The following is a 16,326-nucleotide window of genomic DNA, read 5'->3' on the forward strand; positions in this document are numbered from 1 at the left end:
TCGAGCAGAGTATAAAATTAGGGTGTAAATTATTTTCCAATTTATATCAGGTTACTGAGGGGGTTAAATGCAATTTACATGTGCAAGGACTCCGTAATTTTGTTTATTAATAATGGTAAATAAATTATAATAATTTATCTCCATATATTGAGTAAGGATTCAATTCAATCTATATATTAATATGACTAATAGCAATAAATTAATTATAATAATTCATATAAAATGAGATAAATATTTATATCAAATCAAATAAATATACACGTGTTTGATGAGATTTGAAAGCATGATTTCAAGCTTATTTACGCGAGTCCATAATTTTTTAAAAACGAGCATTTTACCCCTACCAATGGGTAATTGTCATTGGGGTTCAGTATTTAAATATTGTTAAAAAAATACTGTGATTTTTTTTCTTTTACAAATTCATATGAGTTGTTAATAACGACTCATTTTATTTTAGATAATTATATTTATACATTTCAATTATGATTTATCTAAATAAATTATCTCTATTTTTTGTATAACCATAAAAATTATTTCGGCAGTCAAAAAATAAAGATAGTTTACGACTTTACATGATGATATTGACATTTCTGAGGATTGTATGTGTAATTCTTTAAAAGTAAAGAGTGATTTGTATAAATGATGTTGACATTTTTAATAGGTGTATATATAATTTTTTAAGAACGAGGGTAATTTATATGAATAAATCATAGGTCTGGAATATAAATATAATTATTCCTTTTATATATTTATATTATATTCGAGTTGTTACTTAAAGTGGCTGATTGTACATTTTTCTGTTCTTTTTACTTATGTTTAGACGTTAAATTTTGATTTAAAGATGAAATAAAAATCATTCCATTTGGTAAAATGATTTTTCATGGCTTAATTTGGTTTTATTTAGAGATATTTGTTAATCTTAAAAATGATTTTCAAACCAAAAGTCAAATAAATTTATCTTGTTGAAATATGCCATTGAATAAAAAATTGAGAAACCAAAATAGAGGAATACGAGAGGTCGTTGGTGGGAAATTTGTAAATATACCCTGACGGAGGTCGAGTGATTGTATCTGATTTCTCCAAGTATGCAAAAGAACAAGTCTGGTGTTAATACCATACGCTAAAAGTGCTGGAGTCGTCCCTCATAAAAATATTTCGACGATCAAATCAAAAATAATCTACAGGTAAATATTTACCTCCTTGTATTTTTTAAAATACAATAATCTATTTATCCTGTATTTTTTAAAATTAAGCAATTTACCTACCTAGACAGGGGAATAAATTGTTATTATTTTTTAATATGGGGATAATTTGCTCATTTACAATATTGCAAAGATGTAAATTGCATTATACTCTTATAATTTATCCATAAAGAGACTCGTACGCTACCAAAAATATTTATTTCAATGGGTATGAATCCAGATCTAAGTCTAATAAAATAATATTAAGTTGGAATCAAAATAATAGTTATCATCAATATCTGAATATTGCCCGGCGATTGACAAACCTAGATCTAGCCAAAAAAATCTAGGAATGCAAGAATCACTCTTGTAAGAAGGCAACTTCCCCCAACAACATTATAGCAATCTTTCTAATTACTGATGATTAAAAAAGCTTAAAAGCATAGTGCTGCTGACACCAAGCAAGACTGCATACTAATAAGAAGACAAAAAGACAGGATTAACGTTGATTTGTCGATTTGCTGTTATAAACTATCTAATAAAACAACAGCAGACATTTTTAATTAGTTTAGACTTGATTTTTAATTACAGAATCAATTATCGAAGTTCCCCAGATGTGATAGATAATAAGTTTAATTTGTCTGCAATAATACAAGCAAAAGCTACTCACTGATTTATGTTACTTGTGTGTGTTAGTTTATTAGGGTCAACTTATCAGATGAGAGAAAGCATGTAAGAAAATGGGTCTAATTGCATGTGTTGAATGTTGATGAGTCATATTTAGATCTGGGATACACAAAATTTTTGTTTTATAATTTTGATTTGAATTTTTTTTTTGTCTTTTGACTTTGACAATATTGGATTTAATCCTTTATCTAATAATTTTTGTGTAGATTCGGTTCTTTAGCCTTATTTTTGACGTTTTTGCTCTTTTGATGATAAAGTTTAATAATCCATCCTAATGCTCTTAAAAGGCCCAACATACTTTTGAAATAAAATTTAATTCATACCTTGTTTTGACCGTCTTTTTTTCGAATATTTCAAGTCCACGATTTAATTACAAGATGCAGAATGAATGGAGATGGACTAAATTTGCTCTTTTAAAAGTTGTGCAGGGGTAATTGTCCAAAATTGGATCAGAAGACTAAAATTACGTATTTTTTAAAGTTACAAGACTAAAATTAAAATACATAAATTTAAAGAACTAAAACTAATAACGGACAAACTTAAATGACTAAACAAATAATTTTTTCTCTAGATTTTTATAACTAATAAATGAGCGCAAAATAGATAATGTACACATTAACACACGGAAATTAATTGCAAATTGCACTATTAATGATCAGACAAGGGGGTTTAAATGCTTCAATTACTGAAAAAAAAAGGTGCCCTTTGGGTTTTTTTTGGGATAATTACATCGTCTCCTCTAAGGTTTGGAACAATTCCAGATAAATTTTCTGTAGTTTTGAAAATTAAATTTAATACTGTTGACGTTTGTTTTCGTCTAATAAACAGATTCATTTGTTAGTCGAAATTCACCAAATTTGCTTATGTTAGCAAAAAGAATTGAATTAAAATCTATATTTATCCATAATTGACTTATCATTGATTTATTCCATGTGAGGAAAAAAAATTGCATCTATCTCAACTTTTATGGAAAGGAAGCTTGGATCTGGCCCTACGAGACATATAGTTTTCACTCGTCTCTCAACGCTCATGTGGTAATTGTAGAGCTCAATCTACCTTGTGATTGAGAGACGAGAAAAAAAAAAAAAAATCTTTCTACACTCTATTTAATGGATTAATTTTTTTTATTAATTTAATTAGTAAGGACGAATCAACTTTTAATTTGATGAATGTTAGGATCAATTCCCTCATTCGAAGTGGAGATTGCGTTGATGGGTACGTAAACTATCATTACTCCTGTAAACAATTTATAGTCGCAAGGCATGTTCTTGATTATCATAGTAATCGAAGTCGAAGCCACTTAATTTTATTTTTTTTTAATTTTTAGTTTAGAACAAAAATGAAAAATTATGTATGTAGATTGTTGACGTGATATTCAACTGCTATCAGCCAAGAATCTAGGAATACACGAATCACTGTCCAAGAAGGCAACAACGTTATGACAAATCTAATCTTGTGGGAGACAAAAATTCAATAATCAATCCACTCTATACAGTACTAAAACTATGAAATGCTGAGCAATTGTTCCCGATAAGCTGATGATTAAATTAAAAGGGTCTTGAATGCACTGCTGACTGCGGACACTAATCAATCAAGACTCCATTGTGAGGAGAAGACAGGGAGACAGGTTTAATGTTAATTAATTCCTCGATTTGTTATCGGAAATAATTTAACCCACCAAATACGATGAACTATTATTATTTTTTGAATAAGTTGATTAGAATCATCAATATCAAATATTTATATCGAACAACCATCGATAATTATAACAATCATATATTAATTATCAATATCAGATACACCTACTATTAATGTAGAATAACATTCCGCACGTTCTAACCCATGATCTTAAAATTATGGGGTCTCAACTTCACGAATTACATTAAGACCTTGGATCTTGGACTTTTCAATTATATATCTCTTTGTGTTAAAATATTTAAAATTAATTTATCACATCATAAAATAAAGCAGACAGACGAGTTCGACATGTCAATGATGTTTGTGTTTTTTAGCCAAAAAAGTATATAAAAAAAACTAAGGTAATTAAATTATATGGACACCCCCAAAGTACATTCTTTGCTGGGGTATCAGTGTAATTTTCATCATGGTGTTGTTTGTGTAACTTTTTTTTTTTTTTTTAAGAGGAGTCGATTTAAATTATTATATAATTTTGGAATGTATTTATAATTTTTCAAAAAGTACATTGTAATTTGTGTGACCTTTGCCCTGATCATCGTCATGATCAATATAATATAAATTATTTATGAAAAATTATATTTTCAGTACTGTAATTATAGATTATTAGCACTTTTAATCATATAACTTGCTCCATTTATATTTTTATATTATTTAAAGTTTCATTTTTTTTCATGATAATTTTGCAAGATGATCAATAAGAACCTTCAAGGAGAGGGCATGTAACATGAAAGTCATGTCAAAGCGAGATAAATATATCATTTTCCTGTAGGGGCACGTGTGTGGTGGTTTTACAGTTCATCCTCGTACCAAATTCCACTTATGTTCTATAGTCCAACTTGACATAAATACGAACCAAAAATTTTAATTCAAATTAAATTTAATTGAATTTGAACCAATTATATGTCAATAGCATGTATAGTATGATTGGTGTATAGTTTAAGTAAAGTGACCAATTACATTGCAAGTGTATCACACTTGTTCTGTGATTAATTTGATTCGATCGGACTTGATTTGGGTAAGAATTTTTCTATATATTTAACTTGAACTTATTCATGAAATCTCAATTTTAATTATTAGACTAAGATGTCATTAGTCTTAGTTGTCATTTTTTAAGAAAATAAATATACATTAATTTTTTTTTTTTACAAAATAGTATATAATAATTTTATATTTACGAATTTTATTAATTGAGGGGGGATGCGCCTAACCCGACCATTTTTTGACTTTTATTATCCTAAGTCGTATTAATTAAATTTTTGTAATGTTGAAAATGCTAAAACCAAATTGTCCATTTTTTATTTTCTTGTGGTTGGAATTGACACAACGAATTATATAAGAAGCTGATTTTTGCTGTTCAAATATCACATCAAGCAATTAAGACATTTGAGAGATTAATTGAATAACTCGTCAACGATTCTCATATCACCTGATATTGAAAGAAAATAGTTTTTTTCTATATAATTTTCATAATATAATTTGTAGGTATTTAAAAGAAAAAAAAAGTTTTAAATTTAGATTTTAATTAATATTTATTAAGATTTTAGCTACAGTAATTAATAATTTTTAATTATGACTAATATTATCATCTTGTTTAAAAAATAATAATTAACAGTTGTTGCAATTATAATTAATTAGTATTTATTATAATTCTTTTACTTTTTTCTATGACACTACAAAAAATGCAATATTAATCATGGTTAATTGTCATGATTAATATCAAAATAGCCGTAGCAAATAGTCGGTGACCACGACCATGCAATAGTTGTTAGTTGTGGTATCTGCTAGAATAGCTAAAAATTTATCATGGCTCTTAGTCATGACAAATAACTTTTTTTTGTTGGAAAACTTATATTTTAGCATCGATGTTATTTAACCATGGTCAATAAACTACGATTTTTAGTCCATAACTATTAGAATTGTAGCCAATAATCATTTTTTTCTAGTATGATAAGCAGTCACAACAAAATATTATATTTCTTAGGGTGTGATTGTAGTTAATTAAATTAAGGGCTAAATATATTTTATACCCCTGAACTATACATGTGGTTGCATTTATCCTCTAAAGTATGAAAGGTGATAAAAATCCCTTGATAAAATAATGTGGCCATGACAGGACAAAAATGCACTTCTCGCTTACCTCTTATATATTTTTCATTTTACTCCATGAAGTATCTTTTATTTAAAAATTACCCCCAAAACTACTTTTAGTGATTTAAAATTTTACTAAAATTATATTTAAAAAACAATATTTAGAATTTATAGCTTTTTATAAATTATGTAATAAGAATATGTACAAGCTCAACATATGCAAATATGTTTTACAAACTAAATTATTTATGTTAAAAATACATATAATTTTATAAAAAAAATATGTTATATAACTTGAAAATTTTTATTCAATACATGTACGCATAATTAAAATATATCGTATCATTACTCAAAAAAATATAAAAATTTATAGATTAATTATATTATCAATTTGCATATTTTACGATATATATATATATATATTAAATACAATATTTTAAAATTGTATTGATATATATATTTTTTAAAAAACAATTCAATATATATACATAGCAGCACAAGTAAAAATTATGTAAACTTTTAAACAGCTATGTAAAAAGTATAAGAATTGTAAATTTATAGAGTTTATACTAATTATAAAAATCATAAATTTTGGGTAGTATTTATTTTAAATAAATTTTATAATAACTCAAATTATATTTTAAGGAAATGATAGTACTAGACATATTTTAGGGGTTGTAAATAATAACGGTATTTTTATCATAAAAAAATAATTCATAACATAAAGACGCATTTTATTATATTTTATAATTTTTAGGGAGTAAATACACTTTATATATAATTCAAAGGGTGAAAAATATATTTAACCCTTAAATTAATTCTAATAAAAAATAGTGACAATTTAAGTTAATGAAAACCCAACATCAGTCCATGGTTGACTATTATATTTTAGGGGCAAACTTGTCTCTTTTAGGTTATTGTCTAGAGTTGTCAACCACATTATGTGTCCTATTAATAAAATAATTTATTTTAAAATTAAATGGTGATTAAATTGTTTGTGTGTCCTCAAATAAATTATAAAAGAAACTGAATTTTTTTTCCCTAAAAATAAAAAAATGAGCATTACTAGGAAAGGCGGTGGACAAGTCAATAATTTGAATGGCCAAAGAGGAGAGGACTAGAACTTTGACTCGCTACATTTTTGGTTTTATTATTTATAAAAAAATTTAAAATAGTCCTATAATTTTTAAAAAATCTCATTTTTAGTCCTCATATTAATTTTTATTAGGAAATTGATGGAAAAAGTTAATATGTAAGTTACTTGACCGTTAGCCTTTCAAAATGCTGAGAAACGGCCATGTGACTTACACATGATTTTTTTTCGTTAACTTTGTAACGAAAATTGATAAATGACTGAAAGCGTGAATTTGTTAAAGTTATAGGACTATTTTCGAAAATTCTATTAGTAATACAACTACACGTGTATTTAAACCAAGTTATGGGGTGAAAACTATAATTCCCCCAGCAATGAGGTCTTGGTCGCGATAAAATTGAAATTTCACAGTTAAACATTTAAGAATTCGAGTTTCGCAAATGCTGATATAAAAATTTATTTTATAGTAAATATTTGCTACTTCGTTTCATTTGATCGTATTCGTTTATTTTGAATTATGGGTGTATTGAATCCATTTAAATTTGATTGTACTGAATTATGTAAAACCCATGGTATAAAAAAAAAAGCCAACAAATTGAATGAGAAATTTTGAGTGAACTTTTGGTCAAGAAGTTCATTTAGAATTTTGTCCTTAAATAGGGAAATATGGTGTCAATTAGTGAGCATTAGGTAAACAAATTAAATAAGATTGTAGTAATATTCATAAATGTAGTCTAAGCACATCCATACTATTTTAATTTTTCTTCATTAATAATACCATGAAATTGGAACAAAATCATAACTTATTTATTTTGTTTCCATACTATTTTTCCATATATTATTTAATTTGTACTATAATTATAAATAAGGGCACTGTATAATTTTGGATAAATCATATGACACTGTGCAATATTTATTTTTACATTCCATTTTAGATTTATAATTTTCATTTTCCCTTTGAGGTAATATATATACTGAGAATTTTGCCCTCTCAATTACAGTACTAATCCTTCCTAAATTAAATAATTATCCAATCTATACCACAAAAAATAAAATAAAATAAAAGTTGAAAAATTTGAAATTTTCACTACCAAAAAAATTGAGTTTCCCTATACATTTAAAAATATAGTAAATCAGTACAATTTATTATGGTGAAACAAACTAATGTAAGGTTAATTAGTATTTATTACAACTTTAAATATGGTCAAAATATTTATCACGATTTTAACGACTAATGTTTCGATTTTTCTTCTAGAAATAATGGCCCGGCTTGAAAAGAAAATACGAGCTTTTATTTTGACATAAAATCTAAAAGAATTAACTATGAACTATTATTTTTAATTAAGGACGGCAATATACCACGATACAAAAATTTAACTATATTGGTTCGATCAATACACTAATATAATAAAAAAAAATAAACAATATTACATAAATACATATAATTAACATGAAATAAATGCTCGTATATTTAATATTACTCAAGCTCATAATCTCAAACTTATTCATGGAAACGCTGGTGTTGAAAACTCAAGTTAGTTGGAAATATATAAAAACCCTAAAGTCGGGGAAATGAGAAAGCGTCTTTTTCTTAAGAAAGCGAAAGATTAATACAAATAAAAATCACATAAAAATCGCAGTCGTGTCGAGCAGTGATAGGTACGTTTTGGTCAATGTCTAATTCTTCTCCGGGGAAAATAGAAGTAGGTGAGAGGATGTACGAACCGATGTACTTCGTTGTTGGAATTAAATAATAGGGTTAATTTCACTTATACCCCTCTTTGAATTTGAAATTATATTTTCTCTCAAAAAAAAAATATTTATATCATTTTTAAAAATTCACTATTTACACCTATCCACCTTTCGTTAGAATTTGGATAAAAACTGTTGATGTTAGAAAAGAATATATATATAAAAAAATTTACTTTTACTCTTCATTCAACATTCATATATATATATATATTATTTATTCTTTTATAAGTATAAAAATATATATAGATATGCTAAATGATGGGCAAAATTAAAATTTTATGTAATATTTTTTGCTAACATCAGCATTTTTTTGTATGTTTTTATCATGTGTTTTTCAAAACGAAACAATTTACTCTTTTAGACAATGAGACAAATTGCTCTATTAAAAAAGACAGAGAAGTAAATTGGTATTCTTTTTTTATAGGGGGTAATTTACTCATTTACAATATTACATGATTAATATTTTTGCCTCATCTACAGAAATAACTGATATACGCAATTGCATAGCTACGGTAATTGGACATGAAAAAAAATTATATTTCTTTTAGTGGTTCGAGTCTCAACGGACATGTGGGTATTTCTCTCACTTAATTTGATTTTATTTAATTCATCAATTTGTTGTTATATTGATATATTCATCAAACTGATATATTAGTCTATTGCTATTATTCAATTCTCGTTTATATTAAAAAAAAAAAAACATAAAATGAGATTTAGTATTTGAGAAAATTAACTTTGTATTCTCAGTTCTGTTTGAGAAAACTGTTGTGGACGTTATCGAAATTCCGGAAATTCATACTCATTAACTTCTATGATTGACTTTCCATAATCCAAAGATTTTGAATTCATCAACTCCTTAATTTTGAATTTTGAAAAATTTAAATCCTCGAAATGTCTGACCACCGACTTTTTTTTCCCAATAAAAACGATTAATTATAGCATATAATATATCAAAATAGTAAAAAAAAATAATCGAGTAAATCAGTTATAATCGCATCATAAATTTCAATTATTAACAATCAATATCGATTATCTAAAACTAACCAAAAAACTACTATCATAGTAAATTAATAATTACTATTAAAGTAGACCAATGCTCGCATATTGGTTGTAGTCGAACATATAATCTTATAATCATAAGGCCTCAATTTTGCTAATTAAACCAGAATTTATTGACAACAAAAATATGAAAAATTCTAACTCGGATCGGGTATGACTGGATATAAACTAATTATATGGCATGTGCAATAACAATTCAAGAAAAATTCTGACTCTGTTCAAGTTTTGACTAGACATGTATTATATGCCGCTCGTATTTAAATTATTTGTTAATTTAATTATAACTTATCTATATTTTTTAAAAAAATATATCAACTATATGTTAGTGTTGCAGTCATAATATATACTATATTCACAACATACTCTCATAAAATTTATCATAATTACAAATACTCTCTCATTGTTTAAAAAATTACAAGTCATCTAACAAATATGCTTTCATGACAATTCATTGTAGAAAGTATTTGTAATTGGACGACCGTTAATTTTGAAAGAGTATTTATAATTTTTTAAATAATAAAAAATTATTTATAATTATATTAAATATCAGAGCCTATCATAATTCATCCTAATATATATATATATATATATTTATAAACACACAACAAAAATATAATTAAAGAGCAACGGACGGACTTTCCACTTTCTCCACTCTCTATAATAAGCTTCCAAATAGCCTTCATTATAAATCCAAGTTCTCCCCTTCCACGAATCTCTCACTCCCTCCGCTAGGTACACCCCCCACCCCCCCCCCCCCACCCAACCCCAACCCACCGTTTGCACGGAAATCCAAGCAGAACAGCTCAAACATACGTACGAAATCCATCAGAACTCGCACTTATCACCCGTACATACGCAACGTTTCTTGAATTTTCATCCACTTTTAGATCATGGGAAAATCCAGGGGATTCAGGCTGGGACGGAAGCTGGTCAAAGTCTTCAAATGGTGCATCCACCGCCGTACACGGCGGAGAACCGGCGCCTACCAGCGGCTGAAACCGTCGGCAGGACCCGTCTCAAAGCTCTGCAAATGGGTTTATTCTCTGAGCAGGCGTGGAGCTAGGAGCCTGTGCTCTTTCAAGATCAATTCGGGTTACATTCAAGTCGGGAAAGACCCGGTTGAGCAGCCCAAGTTACCGAAAGGGCACCTGGCCGTGTACGTGGGCGACAAGAAGGACGATACGTGTCGGGTCCTTGTGCCCGTCATATACTTCAATCACCCACTGTTTGGTGAGCTCTTGAGGGAGGCTGAGAAGGTTTACGGGTTCAATCATCCGGGTGGGATCCAGATTCCTTGCCCGAAATCCGAATTGGAGAGTGTCCAAATGAAGATCGCCGCCGCCGCCGCCAGTGGAGGTGGAATCTGGCGGAGGAGGAGGCGGAGCTAATTGGACCACCGTGATTTTTTGTGAGGCATGCTTCATTGTCCCCATCACATGGTCCACTTGTTTTATGGAATTCTAGTTCGTGGAAAGGTTGTCTCTTTTTTTTTTTTTTTTTTAAATATATTGGCCTTTAGTGGTCGATATTTATTAGAAAATTTACCTGTACAAATTTTTTGTTTTTCGTTAGTCTTTCCTGAATATTATAGTATAAACTTTCATTTTAATTTAATGTTCCATGGTCAAGGAATTCAATTAAGGTAATTATTTGAATAAATAAAATATAAGGTAAATTACAACGACTCTTTTTCAAGTTTATCATAATTATAATTACTCATTTGCTATTGAAAAAATTATAAATACTCTTTTGATATTGACGATCATCTAACAAATATTTTCTTGTAAAAGTCTATTATAGATAATATTTATTAGACAATTAATTATTCATTGTAGGAATATTTATAATTTTTTAAATAATAAAAAATATTTATAATTATAATAAATTTTAAAAAATTTGAATTTACCCTAAAATATATAACAACGATAAATACCAAAAAAAAAATTCGTGTGACAACGTTTTACCTAATTAAATCGCCCTGAATCGGACATGGAGAACAAGTTACCTGTGGGCTGCATTAACTGAATAGGTTATATTTTTTAAAAGTATAGTATTTTTAGGAGGGGTGTAATTATAATTATAATTTTAAAATATATATATATATATGTTTTATACTTTTGGATGGAGATTAAGTGCAATTCCCCAAAATATTATTCACAAAATATACAATGATAAATTTAAAGTTGTCACTAAAGAATTATTTAATTATTAAGTCACAATAATTTTAATCTTATTACAATATAATTATTAGTATTAAGAATTATGTATTAAGTTGTCATTATAAATAATCAGTGTCATATCTACAGTATCGATATAGTAACAACACAAATATAGCGATTATAATTTTTCTTTGGAATAATTAAACCGTAGTTTTTTTAGATTTGATGTGATTACACATAAATTTTTTGTATTTTGAAAAATTACATAAGTCAATCCAAGGTAAATATATACTTTTATTTATTTATTTTTATTAATATAAATAAATTTGATTAATTTTGATTAACTGAATGATCGCTCTGTTAGACATAAACAAACATAGGAGTATTAGATGCAATTCCTCAAACCACAAAAAGTCTACGTATAATTGCACCAAACCTCAAGGAAGAGCAATGTAATTCACCCTATTTTTTTATTGCAAAATATATATATACATATGCCTCTAATTATTTATAATGATAAATTTATGCATATTTTTTTCACTAATTATTCCCAGGGACAAGATTTACTTAAAATTTTGTCACTATTAAAATTATAAAAATCAATATAGTAATAAAATAATTTTTTTATGACTTAATGCATATACATTGCAATTAATGATAATTTTAATACCGTAACTTAATTTTTTCAGTCACTTGATTGATCTTTTGGGAGAGTCATATGGCTGTATGGTTTTGGAATAGTCAGTTGTCCTTTCACTACAAACCAACAACGTTGTTCCACACCAACTAATTTTCCATGCAAAATTGCTATAAAAGTGACACAGATATTTTCTATTCACTTCTTTCCTTATTCCAACTAACCCATATTTTTTTTTATTGAGTTTTCTATTCTATTTTTTTTCATCTTCTATTTTATACAATAAATACACATTACATGTATAATTTTTTTTTAAAATAAAATAAAGGATGAATTACAACAAGCTCCCTGAAATTCTTCATAATTATAAATTCACACTTGCTGCCAAATACCCTATCAAATATTCATTCCTTTGCAATGGGTTGTCACGGGGCAGCATTTGTAATTTTTTAAACAATAATGAATATTTGTAATTATGACAAATTTTAGAGGAGCACGTTGTAATTTATCCTAAAATGAATAGCGTCAATTTTGCACCATGGTGTGTATATACATATGTTATATATGAAATAGAAGATGTAACATGATTTGAAATAGAGGAATCGATCCGTATTTTTTGAGGTTGAAAAATAAAAAAGAAAATATAATTGTGCTATCTAATTAATTAAAAATCATTATAATATTTTTATTTTTGTTAAACGATTACTTTGTCTAAAAAGATTAAGTTGTCACATAGGAGAATTATTTATCATTAATATCTTAACACGCCCTTTTTACATTCAAATTCTTCACATATTTGGCTTGACTCTGATACTATGTTAAACGGCTATATCATTTAAGAGTTTAAACTCTTAAGAACAGGAAATTATTTAATATTGATAATACAAATTACAACTAGACCTCTTGAAATTCGACATAATTATAAATACCCAATTCGTTGTTTGAAAAATTATCAATAATATCCTAATTTTAACTACTATCCAACAACAAACACAATCCGTTAATCTTCTAGATGTTCATCCATTTTTTTTGGTTAACGGACCAAAATGTCTTTGTGAATTATAAATTATAATTTTACTTATTTATTAAAAAAAATTAAATATTTTCAATTTTTTTTTAAAAAAAAGACATCACAGACAAAGTTGCAATTCTACGCCGTTATCCAATAATTATATAATTTCAATTAAATACAAGAAAATATTAATAATTTTTTAAATAATAGAAGGATAATTGTGATTATGTAGAATCTAAAAAAAAAAAATTCATTTTAATTTACCCATATCAAAATCTTGACAATGTCACTCTTGAATAATATCATCATCATGATTGTCCATTGGTGGTGAATTTTCAGTTCTGTCCTAACTTCTTTGCCTGTTCCTGATTTTTCTCAGTTGCAGTGTGCATTTCATTGTCATTACATTTGATGTATATGTTGGTATTACACCTTCTATTTACAACGACAAAAAACTAATTTTGAATATATAAGTCATATAATAAATACATACACTCTATCATATATATAATTTCCAACACTATTATAAATATTCAAAATATTATTTTTTACTGTAGATTACTATTTATTGATTTTGACCTCTCATACATACCAAAAACACTCTCGTAAGCCGCGTATTTTTACCTCATATTTAATTGTGTCGTAGGTAAAATTTTCATTTCATCATTTCGTTAAAATCACAACCATATCAATATTAATAGAATTTACTCACATTTTGTCTTTGATATATAAATTCAGTGTAATTCTAATCCTTTTAGGAGTCTCTAAGTCTTCGGACATTATTATCAAAATAATAACTAGACTAAATTACATTAAGATCCCTAAAGTGAAATTTAATTACACAAATACCTCATATTCTTTATAAATTTATAGTATATTTCTTAAAATTTACTTGTAATTACAATTACACTTCCTGTTTTAAGGCAAATTTCATAAATATACCCCTGAATTAAATTACATTGACACCCCGAGGGAGTGTACTTATAATTATTGCAAAGAGCATAAAGTATTTATATATAATTAGCTTTAATCAAAATTTGCTATAATTTTACTTATAGTCAAAATATTTACCATAATTTTTAGTTGTAACCAATGTTTTTTGACTTTACTTGTAGAAAGAATGACTAATAATTGTTGCACAATGTGATTAATCAGTATCCGTAATTTTTCACTTTTAATCAAATAATTATGAAAAGTATAAAATCGTATTTCTTCTAGTGTCCCGTCAAAAGAAATAAATTTTTTGGTAGTAGATTTAGTTTATAGCTATGTTGGTTTTATTAAAATTTGATTTTGCAACTATATATGAACTTATTTTTTTTTAGTACTCACTATGTTTTCACATATGATTAATACAAAAATTTAGTGAATTTAATTAATTTTTTTGGCACTTTTATTAACCTTCATGAACCTCCAAATATTATTAAAGTGCACCAAAAGCATATTAGCTAAGTTTTACCTCCACAATCATAGAATAAATAAAAAAAACTAATCATGCACGAGATAATTATAATAATTTTTCAAGTCGAGGACTAATATTTTGGCTCGCTTGCTGAAACAACAGTTAATAATAATTATGCAATTATGTTTAATTCTTAACCACCATCATTTTTTAATTTTTAGCTACAATAATTAGTCATAACAGAAGGTAATATTGCTGCAGTGTGCCGGGAAAAAGTTATCGACACATAAGAAAAATGAAGAGAATACTTTATTATTGTTTATACTAACATAAAAAAGACAATTACTTCTCACTCACAACTGGCGGTTCGCGACATCCCAAAACAAAATTTTAGAATACTGATTATTACACCATTAAATATTTATACCAATGAAATTACTTATTTATTTTAAATAGTTTATGTCATCTTTTAACCGTGAATGTATTATCATATGTAATTATCCTTCACTTTCGCTTATGGTAACAATTTGATCCGCTTTTAATTATATATTTAATTTTATTTTTAAAATTTGTTGCATACTTATCTTATTGTATGCGAGCAAACATTACGTGCTTGAGTGACTAGTCGATATAGAAAAGAAGAGTAGTAAACAAAAATATCATCATTAATTAGTGTGTGCGCTATCTTGTCTTGTCCCCTGGAGTAAGCTTGTTAATGGGTAGGGTCTTATCCTATTCGAACTAGATTCAAAGATGCCCAACAAAACAAAAATACTCAGATCTTACCCAAATTATTAAGTCCAACTCAAAATCTGATTTTTAGGATAGGGTCCGATCCAAACCCGTTTCTTTGATGGAGGCTTAATTATGCATTGATGGGCTTTGACAAAGGTTGAATTCCGTTGGTGGACTGGGTCTGGAGTCATAGCTGCCTAATTGGGCTATGTGAGGGCGGCTCAGTGAAATCTTTGATGATTTTTTCTCTTTCTTTACAAAATTATGAATTTTTTTTTTAATATTTGATAAAATTATGTAATTTTTGAATAGAGGCGTGAAATTATTAATTTTAATTTTTTATATTTTTAACAAAAAATTATTGAATAATTTTAAAAAAAGTCAGAAGAGATGGATGAAAATTTTCAAAAATTTGACAAAAAAAATCGTTCAATTACTCAATGAAAAAATTTAAATTTTTTAAGAAAATAAGTAAAATTAAATTTATAGTCACAAGGGCATTTTTGTTAATTCACCATAAAATATAAATGAAAAACTAACAAATTGGGTAGTTGTTATATGCCCATTAAAATTATGGAGGTATTTGTAATTTTTAAACAACGTGGAGATATTCGCAATTATGTCAAAACTCAAGGGGAATTGCTATAATTTACTCTTAATAAAAAGACTTACAGCCCATTTGTTTATGTTTTCATTTTCAATTTTTAACGAAAACTATGTGTTTTTCAATTTTGTATAAATTCTGTACAAATTTGCGAATATATTTGAATTAATTAATGAAATTATATTTTTAATAAAAATACGTATAACAAATATGTTTTCA

The 16,326-nt window shown here is 26.8% G+C and overlaps 1 protein-coding gene across 1 annotated transcript; it reads left to right on the forward strand.

The window, feature by feature from the left end:
- Positions 1–10,293: 10,293 nt before the first annotated feature.
- Positions 10,294–11,172, forward strand: LOC105164282 (SAUR-like auxin-responsive protein family). Its single transcript, XM_011082898.3, has one exon. It carries the CDS (start codon positions 10,449–10,451, stop codon positions 10,944–10,946), a length of 498 nt encoding a protein of 165 aa, XP_011081200.1. The 5' UTR covers positions 10,294–10,448; the 3' UTR covers positions 10,947–11,172.
- Positions 11,173–16,326: the final 5,154 nt, after the last annotated feature.

This window comes from Sesamum indicum, linkage group LG6, assembly GCF_026168435.1.
Source record: "Sesamum indicum cultivar Baizhima isolate 11 linkage group LG6, ASM2616843v1, whole genome shotgun sequence".
Taxonomy (NCBI): domain Eukaryota; kingdom Viridiplantae; phylum Streptophyta; class Magnoliopsida; order Lamiales; family Pedaliaceae; genus Sesamum; species Sesamum indicum.